This window comes from Myotis nattereri (assembly GCF_964212035.1).
Source record: "Myotis nattereri genome assembly, chromosome: 10".
Classification (NCBI taxonomy): domain Eukaryota; kingdom Metazoa; phylum Chordata; class Mammalia; order Chiroptera; family Vespertilionidae; genus Myotis; species Myotis nattereri.
In genome coordinates this window covers 38,083,840-38,104,942 of record NC_138085.1, presented here as the reverse complement: position 1 = coordinate 38,104,942, position 21,103 = coordinate 38,083,840, and the positions used below count along the sequence as shown (strand labels likewise).

The following is a 21,103-nucleotide window of genomic DNA, read 5'->3' as shown; positions in this document are numbered from 1 at the left end:
GTCTGCATCTCAGGCTCCCGAGGGCACTTCTGCTTATTTGTTTTTCTTGTAAAACACCCAGATTAGCTTTCAAAATTGCAGCTAAATCCAAGGCAAATAACTTACAAGAATGACAAGGGTGGGTCCCTGAATGGTTATTACCTGATTTGTCCCCAGGTGCCTCTGTCTCGGCCACATTCTCCAGCTCAGTTTGGCATAGCTTCAGAGTTGTTCAGTCAATAGCCTCCATGTCCATCAGCAGGGTGTCAGTCCAGTGACTTGTGGTGCAAGCACAGGATCTGACACTCTGCAAACAGTAAAAATGATGTCAAAGGTCCATGCTCGCTGACAGGGGAGAATGTTCCTGACATCCTGTGAGGTGGAAGCACATAGGGTTCTTTATGCAGAAAAATGATCTGAAATATGAAAACCAAACATATTTGTTATTTTTTCTTATTTCTAAAATTTTCAAAGATTTTAATCATGAACTTAAATTGTGAAAAAGAAATAATTTTTAAAAGTTAAACTTTTAAAGCACGAAGATTAAATATATAGTATTATAGTTTATCATGGGTCGTGCAGATATTACAAGGTATTATATTACGAGGTAGATTTTACAAGCCAGGAGGCCTGGATTCCCCAGCTTTTGCCACCTGGCCGTGGTGACAAGGACTTAGCTCACCCTGACTGGTGTGACACAGTTGGTTGGTGCGTTATCCCGTATTCCAAAGGTGGCAGGCTCAATTCCCAGTCAGGCCACATACCCAGGTTTCAGGTTCAGTCCCGGTTGGGGCGCATGCAGGGGGCAGCTGATAGATGTTTCTATCTCACATCGATATTTCTCTCTCTTGCTCTCTCCCTCCCTTTCTCTCTAAAATTTAAAAAAAAAAAAAAGAGTCTTAGCTCAATTGCCTTACTTCTGGGGACTCTTCCTGCCAAACCGGTATAAAATGCCATCTCCAAGGGTTCCCCCAGTCTACTGGAGCCCACCCCCCACTTCTTCCCAGGAATCATGATATGGTATTGTGATGGTTTTCTCATAGAGCACTCTGCACCCTTGTGATGGATGAATCCGACTCCTTGCTCCCAGGTCTACTTTGCATGTTGAATAAATGAATGACTCAACCCGCTGATGTGTGTTGTTTACTATGTCATTGCCCTTCAGTGTCCTCATCATTAAAACCGGGATCAGTGCGCCCATCAAGAGTTGCCCTAAGGGTTAAACGAACGCTCTGTGCACTCGCTGCGCAGCATGATGGAGATCCGTGGTCTGCACCAGGAGGCACATCTGACAACCAGACCTGGGGTCCATACCACACCTTCTCCCTCCAGCCCATTCTCCGGCTGGTCACTAATACAGAAAGTTTCCTTTAAAAAATCATTTTGTCCACGCAGGGAAGAGGAGTTGTGTGTACAGTATTTTGTTGTGTCAAGTGAGAATATGGTGGTCCTTCAGCCACCAGCTGACCTACGAGGTCTTCCCCAGAGGGTGGTCTAAACAGGCCCAAACCTCGTTCTCCCAAAGCCCAGACTGGATTCTCCCCACAGCAACATTTTGAGCAACACAACTGTTTTCTTTTATTATTATTTTGTACCTTTCTAAATTCTCACACAAGGATATGTTTCTATGATCTTTAGAAGAAGGGGAATGAACAGAGAGAGAGGGAGAGAGAGAGAGAGAGAGAGAGAGAGAGAGAGAGAGAGAGAGATCTGTCAGCTGCCTTCTGTACAAACGCTGACCGGGGATCAAACCTGCAACTTTTTGGTGTACAGAACAATGCTCCAACCAGCAGAGCCACCGGCCAGGGCTATTTTTATTATCCTATATAATAAAAAGCTAATATGCTAATTGTCCTCTCAACCAAGAGTTTGACTGGGAGTTTGACCAGGGGGCGGGGTGGCCAGCCAACCTCCCACGTCCCCTCCCACCAGCCGGCCAAGCTGATTGGCCCCAATCTATCAGGGCAGGCTGGCCAGACCCCACCTGTGCATGAATTGGTGCACCAGGCCTCTAGTTTTGAATAAAAATTCTTCTAAACTGTCTTGTAAATGACTACAATAATGCAAACAGTTTTGTTAATATTTTGTGTCCAATTAGGTTCACTATGTTTTCTTTGGTGGGGGGGTGGGGGGGGGGTGGGCGGGCTCCAGTGGACTGGGGGAAACATCTTAACTTCAGATACAAATTGTAATGATAGCTAGCATTTACTTTTGTTACTTACTATGCTGCAGATGCCATTCTGAACTTTGTATATCTATTTGCTTATTAATTCTTCATAACAACTATAGGAGATGGGTGCTCTTATTATCCCCATTTTTTACGTGAGAAAATCGAGGCTCAGAGAAGTTAAGTGAGATGCCCAAGGTCACAAAGCACAACATATAAACCCCAGCACCATCGCTCTGGAGCCCACGTGCTTGGCACCACCCTACAGCTGTCCAGGCCACGCTACACAGAGAGCTCGTGGTGAAAAGAAGAGCTGAGTATGAACGGTGCGTTCACTTCTTATTCTGTTACCCAATGAGCACACACATAGTATAGAATATAGAACATATTGAAAATAAAACAGAAAAAAGGAGGGACACTAAATCTGCCCACTGTGTGAATACTCCTCCCTTGCTCATAATATCCAGAATAATGGAGCTATTATGCATATTAGGAAAGCCATCAACTGGTGCTTGGGTGACAGTGAAGCAACTGTGACAAGAGGTTGCTGCTGAGGAGAGTGTCTAAAGGGTGTATTAGGATTGTAGTCAGATCACACTAAATAAGGACTGTGTGTCTCATGCAGTCACAGAGCATCACGGGGGGGCCTGGCTCACCCCCGTATGTACCCTTCAGATCATCCTTTAAGTGCCCTAAAGTTCTCTCTAATTCCCTCCCTCCCTGAGAATTCTCTCCCAGCGTCTGCATGACACACTTTTCTCCGAGCTGCTGCTTCATAATCTCTCAGATGTGAACGAGGATTTAAAAGCCACTGGGAGTGACCCCCGTACCCACAGCACAGGGATCACTCCTACCCTGCACCCAGGCTTCTCCCTGCTCCTCAAGCTGCTAGGCATTTGCTTTTGCTCACTCACTCATTCATTCACTCATTTATTCATTCACTCAGTGAATATTTATTGAGTGACTACCGTATACCAGATCCTTAGCCCTCTAGGACCTGGGACCTAATGGAAGACGGACACATTAGAAGGGTATTATAGTCCAGCCAGTGTGGCTCAGTGGTTTAGTGTCGACCTATGAACTAGGAGGTCACATGCAAGCTTGGTCCCCAGTAGGGGGGTATGCAGGAGGCAGCTGATCAATGATTCTCATCATTGATGTTTCTCTCTCTCTCTCTCCCTCTCCCATCCTCTCTGAAATCAATAAAAAATAAATAAATAAAAGGGTATTACAATGATAATTGTACCGAAGCAAGTTGTGAAGGAAGAGAAGAGGCAGCTATGAGAAAGACTTGCAGAGGAGATGGATAAGATTTAGATGAGACGGGTAAGGCCTCAAGAATGAGGAGCGAGATGGACATTATTGTAGGCAGAGGAGCATCAAATAAAAGGCCGCATTTGTGGCTCTCCGGACCATCACTGCGGCTACTAAGAAGGAGAAACTTGTCAAGAGATGCACCCAGAGCAGCAGGCGGGGGCAGGCGCAGATCCGGATGGCGCAGGGCCCCAGACAGGACGTGGGGTTTTCTCCTGACTGCAACGCACAGCCAGTGAAAGGATGTGAGGCAGGAAGTAGCATGTGAGCGAAATAACTCACTATCTGTGCCCTCGAGGAATTCCCAACACTATGATTAGGTTATGAGCTTCAAAACTTTAATTTAGCTTTGGTTAGAATGAAGAGATGAAAGATCACACTGATATTTTACTAGAGGGCTTGTGAAGCTATAATCGAGTTGATAGCTACTTTAGAATTCCAAGTTCTCTGGCTATTACCCTTCTAAGTAAAGATAAGAACGAGCAGGCGAGGGAGTGATCATGGTCTGGGCCTTACAGGGACAGAATGAACGGATTATATCAGCAGAATAGGGACAGGTCTTTCTTAAATGTAAGCGGGCGTAGGTTGTTTCCTACTGGCATAAATTACTATTTCTTTCCTCACTGTTTACTGGCAAGGGTCACAGAAGCTTCATGGAGTAGTACATTCACTACAAAGCCTTTATTTTTCACGATACTCACACCTTAGCTACTCGACATTGCCTTTGTTTGCTTAGCCCATTCACTGGCGATCCAGCCCATGGCCCCATCAGGCCTGCCCCGCCTCCGTCTGGCCATGTGTATTCACCAAGCCTTTTGCTCTGCGTTCTGACGTTTTGGCTTCTGGGGCCTTGAGGACCCCGCCCAGGGTTAGCCAATTCCCTGTCTTATTGCATTTCACAAATGTTGCATTTTTTATGAATTGAAGACCAGACCCTCCACAAGCAAAAAGATTATGATTTGCTTTATTGTGATACCCCCTTTATGACATTTATGGACATTATTGCAGGCAGAGGAGCATCAAATAAAAGGCCGCAATTGTGGCTCTCCAGACCATCACTGTGGCTGGGAGGAACTTGTCAAGAGATGCACCCAGTGGTCTGGAACCAAACCCAAAATATCTCTGGGGTATTAGTTTGTGATCTCTGCCATAACCTAGATGACGTGGTAGTTATTTTATTTGCTCACTGAAGCTATGAACATGTGTAAATTCACCTACTGCTCTCTGTGTGGGGTATAGGTCTGCAAGCTTCAGAACCTCTGGGTTTGGTTTTCTTCCTAGTGTCTACCCATAACTGAGTTTCCAGTGTTTGATATTTTTTAAAAAAGAATCCTCACGAAGACCATTTTACACTGCGACTCAGAACACCCACATAGATAAGGGAAACACATTTTATGAAACATTACTCATCTTTATGCTGTGTGGATCACTTAAATGGTTTCCTCTTCGTCTCCCGTTTTAGAATACACTGCTTGTCATCTACTGTTTACACCACCCATTCGTGAGTCAACGTGCACATCGCAGTAAACGTCACCATCCAACAGATTTAAATCCAAACAACACAAAATGTTTCTCTTCTTCACAGTCTACTGATGAGAACAAACATAGAAATAGATAGTAGCAATCAAACACAAACAGAATACAGATTTAAAACAATGCTCTAAGAGCAAACAGGAAAAGGAGGTAATTTAAAAAATATTTTTTTTTTTACAGAGAAAGAAAGGGAGAGGACAAACAACATTGATTCATTGTTCCACTGGTGTATGCGTTCATTGGTTGCTTCTTGGATATGCCCTGACTGGTGACTGAGCCCACAACCTTGGTGTATTGGGTCTATGGTCCAACTAACTGAGCTACCGGCCAGGACTAATTTTTCTTCGTGGAGTTCTTGGATAGGGTTTCATAGAGCAGGTAAGATTTGAACCGAATCTTGAAGGATTGTCGGGAAATCATTGGTAGAGAAGCAAGAGAAAGGTGGGATTCACTCCCTTTCAGAAATCTATGCTCTATAACAGAACCTCCTGGAGGCTGAGGACTGGTGTTATTCGATTGTTTATTTCCAATTCTTAGCATGTGCGACACCAGCAGGTCTCACTAAGTGCTTGGTCTGGGTTCCCACAGTAATTACCCCAGGACTTATTTGGGCCCAACCCTATTCACCACTAAATTATGTAAATTTGAGACTCTATGTCCTCCCCCCCCCCTTTTCATCACTTTTCACTTCCCTTAATGTCTATTTTTCTTTTAATCCATGCAATTCACTTTTGTTAAAGGCACACTGTGAGTAATGTTTGAAATTGAAATCTCAAATTGGTTTTTACTGCTCTATCTGCCAGATTTAGTTCTTGAGAAATTCGTCCGACAGGACCCACCAGCCAAAGCCACACTGTATCACTGTTAGTCTTCCAGCTCGGGTTCTTTTGTCGGGTCTACAATTTCCAGCCTCAGGGACCCAGCACCATGACATAAGGCCTAGAGGCCAGGCAGGGCTGCCTGCTCCACACTTCCTTTCGTTGTCCTCTCCCCGCTCCGGGCCCACTTGCCTCACCCTCTTACTACACTGAAGCCAGGAGGGAAGCTATGGCCCTCTACCTCCTCACACGGACACTCACAAGGCTTTGTCCTGCACACTACGCTGTGCGAAGTCGGGTGCCCTCTCCAAGATTCCCGCAGATTCCTCATGGTCTCTTTGTCTCTGAGTCCCAAATCTCCAAGAATTTTTTAAAAATATATTTTATTGATTTTTCACAGAGAAGAAGAGAGAGGGATAGAAAGTTAGAAACATCGATCAGCTGCCTCTTGCACACCTCCTACTGGGGATGTGCCCACAACCAAGGTACATGCCCTTGGCCAGAATCGAACCTGGGACCTTTCAGTCTGCAGGCTGACGCTCTATCCACTGAGCCAAACCGGTTAGGGCTCTCCAAGAATTTTTGATATCACTGTGTTTATGTCCCATGCTGGACTCTTTCCTCTGCCCCATTTCCATGATTTGCCATCTACCCCTACCTCAAGCCCATCCACAGGGCTTCTCCCAAAGTTTGGGGTGATGGAGAGGGCTTACATGACCACATTTCTAGGTGTTCTCTTCCTAAATATTACTGATTTTTCAGATTTATTTTTTTAGGTCAGACATGAGCCTCTCTTCAGGCATGCTTTAAGAATCAATAACTTGCTTTATTATGTAGGTAATTTTAGAGTTCTCCTTCTTTCTAGTTCTGGTCCTCTCTCTGCCTGTCCAAACGCATCCCTATTGGGAAAATGCAATATTCCCAATAGGTTCCTCCATTTCAGTGGTGTACCATGGGAGTGATGGGGATGAGATTGGGTGCAAGCAATCAGAGAGTGCCCTGTTGGTAAAGAATTTAAAAACAAGAATACACCTAACTAAATGTTGGTCTGCTTTCTATTATCATCATGCACCAGCAATTGTAAAAAATGTCAATGGTAAAATACTCCTCTTGAGGCAAGGGAGGAGGTGGGTCTGGATGAAAGAAGGTGAATGGAGGAGCCAAAGATCACATAGGCATAGCTCACAGACACAGACAACAGGGTGGCCATGGCCAGAGGGAAGGGGGGTTGAGGGTTGGGTGGAAGTGGGAATGAGGACATATGTTATAGTATCAACAATAAAAAAAAAAATACTCTTCTCTACTGGGCACGCTCCATTGTTACTCTTGTCCCCTCCCTCCACCCTGCTGGCACCTTGGTAAACACCGCTCCACTTAGAAACCCAGAGTGGGCAGGCACCTTGAAATGTCCACTTTTTCTTCATCTCTGCCAGGGAGTCGCCTTTTCTAAGCATAGGGAACGTCCTCCTTCTTGTCATTCTTTCTTCCCTTGGCTTCTATGCGACCACTCTCTCCTGGTCTTTCCCCATCGACTCAGCCTACACTTCCTTTGTCTTTTGCCAAAATTGCCCATCTCCTTCCCTGAACAAGGCAGGAAGCGGCATTCTTAGTTTATTCTGAAGATCCAGTTACGTGAGCAACTCTGGCCTATGCCAGTGCAGCTGAAGAAACAAGAGAGAAGCACCATGTTCCAGAGAGGATTCTCAGGCCCGGGAGGAGACACGCATCCTAAGAAGTGGCGTGAGGTGAGCAAGAAAGACAGAGAGTGGGTGCGGGGGGGGGGGGGGGTGGGTACATGGGGCAGGGAGGGCGAAGCAAGGCTGTCCTTTGGGACGTGAGCGAAGCCGGCTCTCCTGAGGTCTGTGGTGGACACATGCTACACAGGAATCTTGTGCAGGACTGTAGGAATGAGAAAAGAGATGGAGCAAATACTCCGTGGTAGAATTACATACTCCCTAGCGCAGTGGAAGATGGGAGTGTTTTACACAGAGAGGGTGGTGGGTTTCCAGGTCCTAACGGCACAAAGGACCAAGGGGAGCACCAGGAGCAGGGGAGCAGCCACACAGCAGCCTGCGGGGCTCCCTCCTGCGCTTACCTTGATGTGGCACCGTGTGCGTCCTCCGAACAAGAGCTGCTCCTCGGTGGTGCCCAGTCTCACGCAGGGCCGGTTACGGACACGCAGGAAGCCTGGCCTGCCCAACCGTGGCTTCATCCGCCGGCTGCCTCCTGGCTCAGTGTCGAGCAAGGGTCTTTGTGAGAGGCCAGTGTGTGAAGAGCATCTCCAGCACCGTGGACAGGGCCAGAGTCAGGGCCTGCTGGCCACACCTGGGGAAGTAACAGGTGTTGCTGGTATCCCGGAGGGAACGGGGACAGGGAAAATTCACCTCTTGTCTCGCGTGGGCTCACAGGTGTAGGGAAAGGCTGAACACCCACACGGTGGGCACTGACAAGGCAAGGTTCATTGTCTTCCGCTCTGGAGTGGAAGTCTTCAAACCCGCCTTACCCTCCATGACGGGTATCATTCAGGGAGACAGAGGCAGCGGCCACTTTGACCCAACATGAAGTGGGCATCTGAGGTCTTTCTAAAAGTGAGTCCTCAGCAGCCACTCTCAGCCCACTCCAATGCCTCTTTAGGGTGCTAAATCCCATGCCAGCTGGCCTCAGCCACGCCTCTCTGCCTCTATTCCTCCACCCATCACCAGAGTCTGGGCATTATAGCATTGGCCCCTGGTTGGCATATGACAGGGGTGGGCAAACTTTTTGACTCGAGGGCCACAATGGGTTCTTAAACTGGACCGGAGGGCCGGAACAAAAGCATGGATGGAGAGTTTGTGTGAACTAATATAAATTCAAAGTAAACATCATTACATAAAAGGGCATGGTCTTTTTTTTTTTTTTTTTAGTTTCATTCATTTCAAACGGGCCGGATCCGGCCCGCGGGCCGTAGTTTGCCCACGGCTGGCATATGACGTCACCAAATACCCTGCTCCAGTGAAGTTGAGAGCTTCTGCCAACGGCAGCGTCCCCAAGAATCAGAAGGGCTGCTAGGCCACAGGAGGGAAAGATCCCATTTCTTTGTGCACCCTACCAACGGAGAGAAAACTAACACAAGAAAAGATGAAAATCACACAGGATGAGGGTATTTATGTAGGTATGAGAAGACTACTTGAAAACTCTGGGTATGAGGAGTCCTTGAGAAGGCACAAAGTCCAGAAACCATGAAGGAAAGATTGCCATACTCTCCGCATCCTCACTTAACATCTTCAGTAAGTCCCGGACTCTAAGTGAAGTGATGTACAATAGGACCAGTTTCATCACAGGACAACTGAGGCAAACAAGAGTCAAGTTCCTACAGCATCTCATTAAACATGATAACCAAATGACATTGAACAATATAACGTTATTCGAGGACTTCAGTATCTTTCAGAGAATCTCCTAGGGCTCCCATGGAAGCCTTATTTCCTCAGGCAACACATTCTACTCAGCAGGGAACCCAGCTGAAGCAGAAAGTGTGAGTGGAGTGTGATCCTTTATGTCTGTTCTTTGTTTACTTGCAGTCAACCCACAGTGACCTCTTGTTGCTTATAGTTTTCAGCTAGTATGTTGTTTCCTTCCACATCTGTAATTCTTTTTCCAGACCTCATTCAGGAAACAAGGGAGTCATGTGGCCATCTCCTGATGAATAAGCACAGATGTTCCAGGTTTTTTCCCATTAATTAGTATTGCTGTGCAGCATTAAGAAAACAAGACCTGTCCATGTTTCGGGGAGAAATTTCAGTCCTGAAATCCATGTAAAAAATATAGTTTTATCTAGATTACACTCTGTTTCTGTCCGGAGCCCCAGCACCATCAGCACTGCCACTAATTCCCTAGGAAGAGTGGAAATTTAATCCCAGAATATTGTGGCTCTTCTCTGCCCCCCTCACAGCTCTTGGCCTCTGTGCCATTGAGAATTAACCATCGATTGTCCACAGACAGATCACTGCCTGCTCACTGGTATCGAGTGTCCTAAGATCTCTCTGGAGTCCAAAGTGCTTTGTTAAATTTGCATAGTGTAATGATAACTATATTTTTCCAATGGGGGTGGGGGTAGAGAATGGGAGAACTCTCCCCATCCACAAAATATAAATAGACTTCCCAGTTCTAACAGAGGCAAATGGCAGGTGCTGAAGACTACACTTTCAGGGACCACTGTTCATCCTGTGCTAGTAGAGACGTGCCTGAACAGAGCAGAGCATCAGGCATTAGAAACCCCAGAAGAGCTGTGCAGTGGGCCAGGGGTGCCACCTGGTGGACCTCTGCCTTTCTGTTGAAAATTGTTCTTCTTTAAGAGGCAGAGGACACAGATTGAGGGATTCTTTCTGATGTAACTGCTTGCATTTTGTTCTTCATTCTCATGGTTGTTTCATTTCTGGTCAAGGAAAAGGGTAACATCCGGTTATATTCCTTTATTTCAATTTCTTATTTGGTGTATTTTGTAACAAAACTCTCACAAAGGTAAAGTAAAGGTTTAACTCCTCATTGATACTCTTTACCAAAAATTTGCTTTGTCAGGGAAAGCAGTTTTTGTTGTTGTTGTTGTTTTTTTAAAGTAGATTTTTGTTAAATTCTCACCCACGGATATGTTTTTTGTTGATTTATTTATTTATTTATTTATTTATTTATTTATTTATTTATTTTTTAGAGAGGGAGAGAGAAACATTGACGTGAGAAACATTGATTGGTTGCCTCCCATACACGCCCTGAATGGGAATCGAACCCGGACCCTTTTGGTGTATGGGATGATGCTCCAACCAACCAAGCCACTGGGCCAGAGCCATTCTGCTTATTTTGATATAACAGTATGTAATACTGTTAGTGTGGGTAATACTGTTTTATTTTTGAATCAATATCTTCTCACTGAATGTCCACATCAGTACATGTGTATGTAGTGACTGTTTTTATCTCCTCATAGTACCTTGAATTCGGTCCTCAAAACATGGCCTTCTTCTCAGGCTGATGTCAGAGTTCGTGCATCTGCAGGATGGCAACGGCGAGTGTGGGGGAGGCTGCGGAGGTTGGCTGCTTTTTGAGAACCTGATTTTCATCCCATGGAGAGCGTTAAACTGGGAAGAGACAAGGGCTCGGGATGCATTCTACACTGTCCTTTAGCTCTCTATGTGGAGGACTGGCAGGGCTTGGAGGGAAGCGGAGGCAGGAAGAGCCAGGAGAAGGCAGTTGCAGCGGTTAGCAGTGATCCTGGGGAGAAATGATGGTGACCTAGATTAAAGTTGTAGATGGCAGGATAAGAAAAGATAAGGATTCTCAAGATATTTGATGGTACCAGATGTAGTTTTCAGGAACTTTACAAAAAAAAAAAAAAGTCTATTTTGTCCCTTAGCAGCTGCCATAGGGCTGTAGAAGGCCGCGATCGCGCACTGATTGCTGGGAGTTGTAGTCTCTACCTGTGCCAGCAGGCATGGCGGCCTCCATGGCGGGGGGCTGTCGCGTAGCCGTGGGTCTATCCCGGAGCGTTGGAGCCGCCAGGGCGCTGCGCCCTGCGCCGACCTCCGTCGCCTGCTGTAAGTGGAGTGAGGCTTGAGGGCCGGGGCGCACAAGGAGTGCGGGGCCAGGCGGGGGTAGGCGAGACGTGAGGTCTGGGGCGACCTTGGCGGAGGGCCCTCGTGGGAACGGGAGCTGGGGGTGCTGACAGGGTCCTGGGAGCTCTGGACGGGCCGGCGCAGTCGTGACCCCTGTGTGTGTTCCCGCAGGCGCCCGCGCGGGGCCGGGCCGGCAGCAGAGCACTGGACCTTCGCAGCCCGACGCGTTCAAGCCGCCCCCCAAGCCAGTGATCGTGGACAAGCGCCGCCCCCCGCGCCCGGAAACCCGGTGAGGCCGGGACCGGGGCGCGGTTCCCGCTCCTGGGGTCTGCGCTCTTGCACCTGCGTTCGCTCCCGGGCTCGGCTCGAGCGGGGCTGGAGCTCCCGGTGCGCGTGCGCGAGCTCCTGTGTCCCCCCCCCCCCAGCTCAGGCTTGGCTCCCTCGCGTCTTCCAAGCCGGGACTGACTTGCTCTGCAGCCTTAAGTCGGAGCTTCAGCTGGGCATTCCCCGGGTTTGAAGCGCTCCCCACCGGCATGTGGCATTTCTCTCCGAAGCGTGCCTTATTTTCCCGTTTAAGGCCAGGAGCCGCGCTCTCCTCGCCCTGGCAGGAAGGGGTTAGCCAGGACTCGTGTTGTCGCTTCTCCACTCACTGTGTTTCAGTTTCCTGGCAAATGGGTACAGTGGTCAGAATTCCCGCCTATTTGGGGTTGAAATTTGCTCTTTAAAACAGGGTGTTTAAAAACCTGGTTTACTTAAAAGAATGGTGGTAGCTTTAGAGGTACATGTACATTGAGATGACTTAGGATTTGCAGAAAACGTTTCTGCAAATGTTCCTGTCGACCTAGTTAAAAAGCCAGTTTTGGGGTCGGGTGGGAGCTTGGTGTGATTAGAGGCTTTCTGAAAGGGGCCTAGGTTGCTGACTTATCTCTGCGTGCGTGTATGTGTGTTTGACATTTCAAATACTCGGTGGTTCTGAGTTGAAAAAAAGTTGAATTTATGGAATCTAGAAATTAAGAAAAGATTTCCTTATACAACTTTTTTAAAAAATATGTTTTTATTGATTTCATAAAGGGAAGGAGAGGGAAAGATGGGAACATCAATGATGAGAGAGAATCACTGATCGGCTGTCTCCTGCAAGCCCCACACTGGGGATCAAGCCCACAACCAGGGCATGTGTCTTGACCTGTGACCTCCTGGTTCACAGGTTAGCGCTCAACCACTGAGCCACACAGGCTGGGCCAACTTTTTTTTTTTTTAAGGTGGAAAAGGAATATCTCCCCTAAATTGCAGCATTTAATGTAATTCAGTTAAATTAAAAGCAAATTGCATGACTACCTTGAGAAAATATTTAACAATTTAGTATGCTTAAGGTTGTATATACTTTAATTTTTTAAAAACATATATTTTTATTGATTTCAGAGAGCAAAGGAGAGAGAGAAACATCAGTGATGAAAGAGAATCATTGATTGGCTGCTTCCTGCACGCCCCTCTACTGGGGATTGAGCCCACAACCGGGGCATGTGCCCTTGTCCGAACCTGGGACCCTTCATTCCGCAGGCTGATGCTCTATCCACGGAGCCAAACCAGCTAGGGCTGGGTTGTGTATACTTTTAGACCCACAAGAGTATACAACTTAGAGAGTAGTAAGTACAAGAAATGTACAAGAATGCACACAAAAGTATTGTTTGTAACAAAAATTAAGAAGCAGCCTAGATATCAATCCATAGTGGACTATTATCCAGAAGTGAAAAATGAATGAGCTAGAGCTAATATGAACTCACAGAATGTGTGAAAAAAAGCAACCTGCAGAAGAACTGAGAGTATGATAGCTTTCTTATATTCCCAGGCATACATGCGTATGCAAAGTATAAGAAATGTATAGGAGGAATTCTCCACTTTCACAGAGCCGTCAAACCTAGCTTTCGCAATAGCTGTACAAGCTGACATGATGTGCCTGGTGATGTGGCAAAATAAGATCACATCATCACCTCTGTAATATTTTTACCAAAAATATTTAACCTTGGTCTAGTCATGTGGAAACATGAAACAAATCCAGATTGCAGGGAAGGTCTATAAGACAATAGGCTTTGACTCTTCTAAAAAGTCAGTGTAAATCCAAAGATGGGGAATAGTTCTAGTTTAAGAGACGGAAGAGACTAACAGCCAGATACAATGGGTGCAGCTTGATTGTAGCTTAGATTGGGCAGCAAACAGCTATAAGAGACCTTTTCCAGGACAATTAGGTACATTTAAATATGACCTATATATTAGATTATTGAATTAATGCTGAAATTCTTAGGTGTCATAAAGGAATTGTGGTAAATGTAGGAGAATGTCCTTATTCTTAGCAGACACCTTCTGAAGTATTGAGGGATGAAATGCTTGCTGCTTGTCATTTTCAAATGGTTCAAGAAAAGAATTATACCTGTATAAAGCAAATACAGCAAAATGTTGGCAGTAGGTGAAACCAGGTGAAGTATATTTGGGTATCCATTATATTACTCTTTCAACTTTTGGTAGATTGGAAAATGTTCAAAGTAGGAAATTGAGAAAAGGGAAGACATTCATAGGAAAAATCATCACCAAATTTAGTTAATTACACTATAGTAATTTAGGGGGAGGGAGGGGTCACAAGGGCTTCAACCATATTGTTTGTTTAATTCTTGAGATGAGTGAGAGAGATGAATTTGCATTGCAATGCCATTCATACCTTTCTGTAGGTTAAATATAATGAGCTTGGAATCAGTTAAAGAGACTAGGGAAATTATTTTTAAAGTTAGCTTGCCATTGATGATTTCTATGTTTATATCCTTTCCAACATAATTTATTATAACATATACAACTCAACATGAGGCCTGTGGTTATGGTCACAGGCTTTGGAGTCTGACAAGACATTTAAATCTTGGCTTGATAAGTTTATAGCTAATATAATTAGAAGGTTATTCATCTTCTCCAAGCTTCATTTTCTTCATCTGTGAACAGGAGGTAAGGACACCAAGCCCACCTGGTTGTTGTAAGGTTTAATTTATGCTATAAATGTTTAATAAAACTTAACACAATGCCAGGTGAGTACTCAGGATTATTAGCTATTTTCATAAGCACTGACAACAATTTTATAAATAAGATTGATTTTTCTTATTTAGAGAATAAAACACTTCAAAATCATAATCTTTATTTTTTTTTAAGAAAGCAGCAGATTCTTTTTTAATGGTCTTTAAAGTTTGCTTTTATTTTATTTTTCCCCCTACAGGTTCTTGAGTCCTGAATTCATTCCTCCAAGAGGAAGAACAAATCCTCTGAAATTTCAAATAGAAAGACAAGATATGTTAGAAAGGAGGAAGGTGCTCCACATCCCAGAGTTCTATGTTGGTCAGTAAGAGCTGGGTGCTGTTGTTATTAGTGGCTGGAGGGTCAGTTTTCTTGGCATAGAGAGGATTGTTTTTCATATGCCTGGGTTTGGCCAGATGAGGTACTTATTTCTAATAGTATACTAAAATCTTTAGGGAGTTCTGAAGTTACCTAGAAATTCTGTTGCTTATTTCTGCATCTTACATTTTTGAATCCGTAGGAAGCATTCTTCGTGTTACTGCGGCCGATCCATACGCCAGTGGGAAAACCAGCCAGTTCCTGGGGATTTGCATCCAGAGGTCAGGAAGAGGGCTTGGAGCGACGTTTATCCTCAGGAATACTATTGAAGGACAAGGTAGGCTCCTTCCCATTCTTTGGATTTTCTGGAAAATGTCACCTCAGGACTCCTTTTTGTTTCCTGCTCCTGGGATAGGACATCTGCAACGTGAAATTGCAAGGGGGCTCCGAGGGATGACAAGGACGCTGCGGCCTAAGAATGGTCTGAAAATTGAGGTTGCTGATTAAATGCAGTTGGTGCTTTGCTTTCTCTGGAAGGCTTCTTGTGTCATAAGGACAACAACTGTTAGAAGTAGACTTCCCAGACTATGGCAGTATCACAGGAGGAGACAAGGGACTAAAGCAGTTATTTTAGGAGCAAATAACCCTTGAGAACACTATAAACATAATGACATCCTATGGGTTACTTTCTCCTAAAGCGAATGGTCCCAATTTGCTTTATATTACAACAGTCACCACAAGATCAGTTTTATAAGAACCAGAGAACTTTCTTTAAAGGCAATATTCCATTTGCTTAATAAGGCAGAGGAACAAGTGGTGATAGTTAGACAGATGACGAATCACAGTGGCGGGACAGTAAAGTTTCATCCTTAATGTTTGTCCCTCATGGCCTCCAGCAGCGAAGTATTGAATTCCAAAGAAACTGAACAAGGGGAGCTGCTGTCTTTTACCCTCTAATGACCTGGGGTGCTGTGCATGTAAGAACCAGCTGGAATTGATTGATTACAGAAACTGGTGCCTCCATTCAGGTCCTGTGCTTGGAGAAACCGTGTCACAGAAAGACATGAGCACAGGTGTGAGTCAGACAGAACTAGGTTTTTCTGTTTTAAAATTGAGATAATAGTTTCCACTTCTCAGTTGTAGTCAGTTGATTGTGATGTTGTACGTGAAGTTCTGGACACAGTGCTCAAAAGTGTTAGCTCCTTCTCGTCATTCTTCACATTGTGACTGTCGGCCACCTAGACCTTCCCCAGCGACCCTCCCTTTTTTTTGGTGGTTCTTTCTAGTCCAGTGGCTTCACTTAAATCCATTTACTTAAACCAAAAATTTAATAGCTGTTTTTAATTCTCTTTCATATACCCAATCAGCAGGTTTTTATGGCTCAGTCTCCCAAAAAGTATATCTCAATTTTGTCTACATTTCCATCTCCTTTGCTACCACTCTCATCCTTGCCACCACCTTCTCCTGCTTGTAACTGTAGTGTTGCTGGTTTAATCCCTTCCTCACCAAGTTACTGTGTTCCAGACAAATGGGCCTTTTTCTGGCTTTTCAAACATGGCAGATTTGTTAAAACCCGGGCCTTTGCCTTCCCCATTCGTTCTGCCTGGAGCCTCCTTGGCCCTTCATTGTGTGTTAAATGCCGTCCTTCAGAGGCTGTGCCTGGCTGTGCTGTTTGAAGTTGCCCCTCCCCAGGCACAGTGCGTCAGCCTGTGTTGTTTTCACTACATGACATTCCCTTGGTGGCTTATTTATTGTCTGTCATCCACTGAAATGTAAGCTTTATGAGAAGGCTCTTGCTATTTGGGTTTTGCTGTGGGCACAGCTCCCAAATCAGTGCCTGAACCAGAATAGTTGTACAGTAAATACTGGAGTAAATCCTGGTCTTAAACACTAGATGTTAATGTAGATCATATATTTTACTGTTTATATTTATTTTGCGATTATTCAGGAGAGCTCAGAATACACTCTTGCCCTTAAGCATTTGATGATACAGATGCTGTGTTTTCAGCTATCACTTGTAGCCTCTTGGAAACACTCAAGGCTGTTCTTAGCTTGCTTCCTGTGGAAGGCTCCAGAGTGTTAAACACCTAGGCCATCCTCAAGAGGGCTTCTAAACCAGTTACAACTTAAAAATGTACTTTTTTCTCCTTATCATTAATCCTGTTGTTTTTAATGTAGAAGATAGAACTTTATTTAAGTAATTGGGAAATAAACCACATGATGGTGAAGAATTTACTCAACTTTTCTCCAACTAAGTTAATGCTATCAGAATTGGAGATGTTGACTCAGAATATGTATAGAAGACATTCTTTTGACTTTATCATTCTAATTCATATTTTCTTATTTTTAATCTATATAGATTTTACTTTATTTCTATTTCTTTCAACCATCTTCATTTTAAAGATTCAAATTTATGCCACATTTCCTACATGCAAAAACCCTGCGTGAGTTCCTTTACGACAAAGCCTTCACTATAGTGGGAGGCTCCTGCAGGGATCTGGCTGTAGGTTGTAAGAATGTTTTCTTCTCTCCGTAGGTGTTGAGATTTGCTTTGAACTTTACAATCCTAGAATCCAGGAGATCCAAGTGGTCAAATTAGAGAAGCGGCTGGATGACAGCTTGCTGTACTTACGAGATGCCCTTCCTGAGTACAGCACTTTTGATGTTAATATGAAGCCAGTACTGCACGATTCTGGCCAAGAAGTTCCTATTAATCAGGTATGAGTTGTACATTTGGAACTGGAAGTTCAAGTATAATATGAGCCATCTTAATGAAAACTTTTCGAAGAATTTTGCTTGTGACTATCAGCCTAATTTATTCCTTTTTTTTTTTTTTTTAAATATATCCTCCTTAGCTGAAAGTAAGGATGAAGCCGAGGCCCTGGTCCAAACGCTGGGAGCGCCCAAAGTTTAATATTAAAGGAATCAGGTTTGATCTTCACCTAACTGAAGAGCAAATGAAAAAAGCTCAGAAGTGGAGTCAGCCGTGGCTAGAGTTTGATATGATGAGGGAATATGATACTTCAAAAATTGAAGCTGCAATATGGGATGAAATTGAAGCATCAAAAAAGTTGTGATCTAAACATGTATTTAGCTCCTTGCAGAAGATGTACTGACTCTCAGAGTATTTTTTTAGAGACCAGTTTAATTTCATGTATAAGGACATATCATTAAATCAACTAAGTATTCATTATATGAGTACTGTTATAAAAAAAATAAAATTAGCACATCAGTTTATTACTTTAAAAAGAGAAATGTACACGCCAAGTGGTCTGGTGTCTGTTCTGTTACTGGAGGCAGAGCTACAATAGAGTCAAAGTATTATAGAATCCCCTAATGTAAGCCTGAAATCTGAACAAGGAAGTAGGTACACAGCCCTGACAGTGGGATCTGCCCCATCAGGCAGGCACAGCCCACCCTACACCTCCACTCAGTAGTGCCAGGGCAACACAGGTAGAATGTGTCTCCTTGTTCGGAGTCATCAGAGTCCCCATTCCCACTCACCTAGTACCCAGCCCTTCCAGTGAAGTGAGACAGAGCAAGAGCAAAGACCAGTGGCGGGGCAAGACAGGTGGCAGGACATAGTCACCTCGGGAGGCACTGGGATAGAGAAGAGGGTGGGAGAGAAGGTGTCTGACTCCAACTCCCTGGGTCTCCCAACCTCTGTCCTCCCCTCTCACAAGTCCCCCTGAACCAGTGCCCACAGCCAGTCCAGGAGACCACAGCTGTAGGGGCTCCGGCCTCACAGGTCTCCATGTCTATTACCCTTGGATAAGACCCGAATCAGTTTCTACAACCTAAATCGGTCCTTGTCTTAACTGCTTACAATGCTTCCCATCCCCTGTGGGGTGAAGTCTGCTAAAAGCAGACTCGAGAGCCCTGAATGAGCAGGCAGCTGAGGCATTGGACTGAGAGAGTTAGACTCACCAAACTGAGCTAAGAGAAGGAAAATTTAGAGAAAGAACCACTGAACCAAGATCCTGGCTAAAAAAGTGGAACTTGAATCAAGGGAAATTTGAGAGAAGTGCTAGCCTAAATGTGCCCATTGGACACCTAAGGGCCTTCAGCACTGAGTAGCTCCTCTCCTTAGAAATGCTTTTAAAGCCAAAGAGGTGATGGGTGACAAAAAGAGCTTTAAAAAACTGGTGATGTCCTACAGAGCAAGAAACAAATTTTACTTTTCCTACCATACTCTGTTGAGCTGTCATATACTTGAGGAAATTCATTTTAGCGATGTAAAAATCAACATATCCGGCCCCTCCCTACTCGAAAGTATCCACTATGAATACGGAGAATATGGGTGCGAACACCAGGGATGTCAGGAGGAAGAGTGACCCTGACATGGGGAAGAGGCACAGGTGAGTGAGGCCCCACTGAAGGTTCGTGTCATTTTCTTTTTTTTCTTGGGCTCTTTGCTTAGGCTCAGGACTGGACTTGTGAGGAAAGAATTCCAGTTTACTTCCCCTTTATTGAAACTAGGCAACCATAGCACATATTTTATAAATTGTTTCACTTGGATGAAACTGCACTTTGGAATTCTATCGTAAGAAAAATCTTGGAAAAGATACAGACAGTAAATGTAGTTTTCTGCTTGTCATTATGAAGCATAATTGTCTTCAGATTATACTAGAGTATGAGTACAGTCGAGAGTAACTTTCTAGCTTTTTTGCTTATCTCGGTGCACATGAAAAATGACATTTTTAGAGCGTTTATACCAGTAAAGAATTTAAGGAAGTGAGAGTCATGTTTTAAAATAGGAGCCTTGCATTTATTTTAAAAGATGAAAAATTTAAAAACATAGGATTTACTTTTTAATAGCCTACCGTGTGTGGTGTGTGTCATGACTTCTTTATCTGTTGATGGACACTTAGGTTGTTTCCATGTCTTGGCGGCTGTAAATAATTGTTATAATCCTTTGAGACAGTGTTTTGTTTCCTCAGATATATACCTTGAAGTGGAAATGCTAGATCATGTGTTAGTTCTATTTTCAATTTTCTGAGGCTTCTCCATACTGTTTTTCCATAGTGGCTAGAACAATTTGCAGTCCCACCAGCAGTGCAAGAGGGTTCCCTTTTCTCTACATCTTTGCTTGCATTTGTTATGCCCTTTGGAGGAGAGCCATTCTCACATGCATAAGGTGATACTGTGATTTTGATTTGCATTTTCCTGAGGATTAGTGATGTTCAGCACATTTTCATGTACCTGTTGTCCATTCCTATATCTTATTTGGAATCTATTAATGTCCTTTGCCCATTTTTAAATTGGATTCCTTGTTATTTTGCTATTGAGTTTTAAGAGTTCTTTCTATATTTTGTGGCCTTGTAAGAGCCACAAAAGTGTTTTATTCTCCTCTAAATAAGAAAACACTACAAACAGTGTTCTGCTGTTGTTGGATGGAATGTTTTGTATATGTCTATTAGCTCCACATGGTCTCTAATGTTCAAATCCACTCTCATTCTTTGTCTGAATGATCCATCTGTTGTTGAGAGTTGGGTACTAAGTTCTCAACTTTTATTATATTGCTGTTTATTTCTCCTTTTCTCCTTTTAGCTGTTAATTTTAAATGTTTAGTTGCTTTGAGTGCATAAATATTTACAATTATATCTTCTTGATGGATAGACCCCTTTATCATTACAGAATGACCTTTTTTGTCTCTTTTATCATTTTTAAAGTCCATTTAGTCTGACACAAGTATAGCTACTCCTGCTTTTTTGTGTGACCATTTTTAAAAAATGTATATTTTATTTTTTACTGAGAGGAAAGGAGAGGGATAGAGTTAAAAACACCGATGAGAGAGAAACATCGATCAACTGCCTCCTGCACACCCCCTACTGGGGATGTGCCCGAAACCAAGGTACATACCCCTTCAGTCCGCAGGCCGACGCTCTATCCACTGAGCCAAACCAGTTAGGACTTTGTGTGACCATTTGCTTGAAATATCTTTTTCTGCCCGATTAGACTCAGTATATGTCTTCCTTTTTTCTTTTATTTTTTAAATCCTCACCTGAGGATATGTTTTTATTGATTTTGAGAGAGACAGAGAGAGAGGAGACAGAGAGAGACAGAGAGAGAGAGAGAGAGAGAGAGAGAGAGAGAGAGAGAGAGAGAGAGAGAGATTGTGTGAGAGAAATATCAATTGGTTGCCTACTGTACATGCCCCGACTGGGGATTAAACCTGCAACCTAGGTATGTGCCTGTACCAGGAAGTGTACCCACAACCTTTTGGTGTACAGGACGATGCTCCAACCAACTGAGCCACCCAGCCAGGGCAATGTATGTCTTTTTAAATTTTATTTTTATAAAAATTTATTTCCAATTTATGAAAAGCAAGCGAACTTTCTCTGCCC

At 44.1% G+C, this 21,103-nt stretch overlaps 1 protein-coding gene across 1 annotated transcript; it reads left to right on the top strand.

The window, feature by feature from the left end:
- The first annotated feature begins 11,207 nt into the window (after positions 1-11,207).
- On the top strand, positions 11,208-17,977 carry MRPL19 (mitochondrial ribosomal protein L19). Its single transcript, XM_081101043.1, has 6 exons — positions 11,208-11,372; positions 11,562-11,679; positions 14,641-14,759; positions 14,959-15,093; positions 17,293-17,474; positions 17,612-17,977. Exons 1-6 carry the CDS (start codon positions 11,270-11,272, stop codon positions 17,831-17,833), a joined length of 879 nt encoding a protein of 292 aa, XP_080957169.1. The 5' UTR covers positions 11,208-11,269; the 3' UTR covers positions 17,834-17,977.
- Positions 17,978-21,103: the final 3,126 nt, after the last annotated feature.

Coding starts and splice junctions, on each gene's coding strand:
- MRPL19 (XM_081101043.1), top strand. CDS start 11,270: ATGGCGGCCTCCATGGCGGGGGGCTGTCGCGTAGCCGTGGGTCTATCC. Junction 14,760..14,958: donor CATCCCAGAGTTCTATGTTG/GTCAGTAAGAGC, acceptor TTGAATCCGTAG/GAAGCATTCTTCGTGTTACT. Junction 17,475..17,611: donor AAGAAGTTCCTATTAATCAG/GTATGAGTTGTA, acceptor TATCCTCCTTAG/CTGAAAGTAAGGATGAAGCC.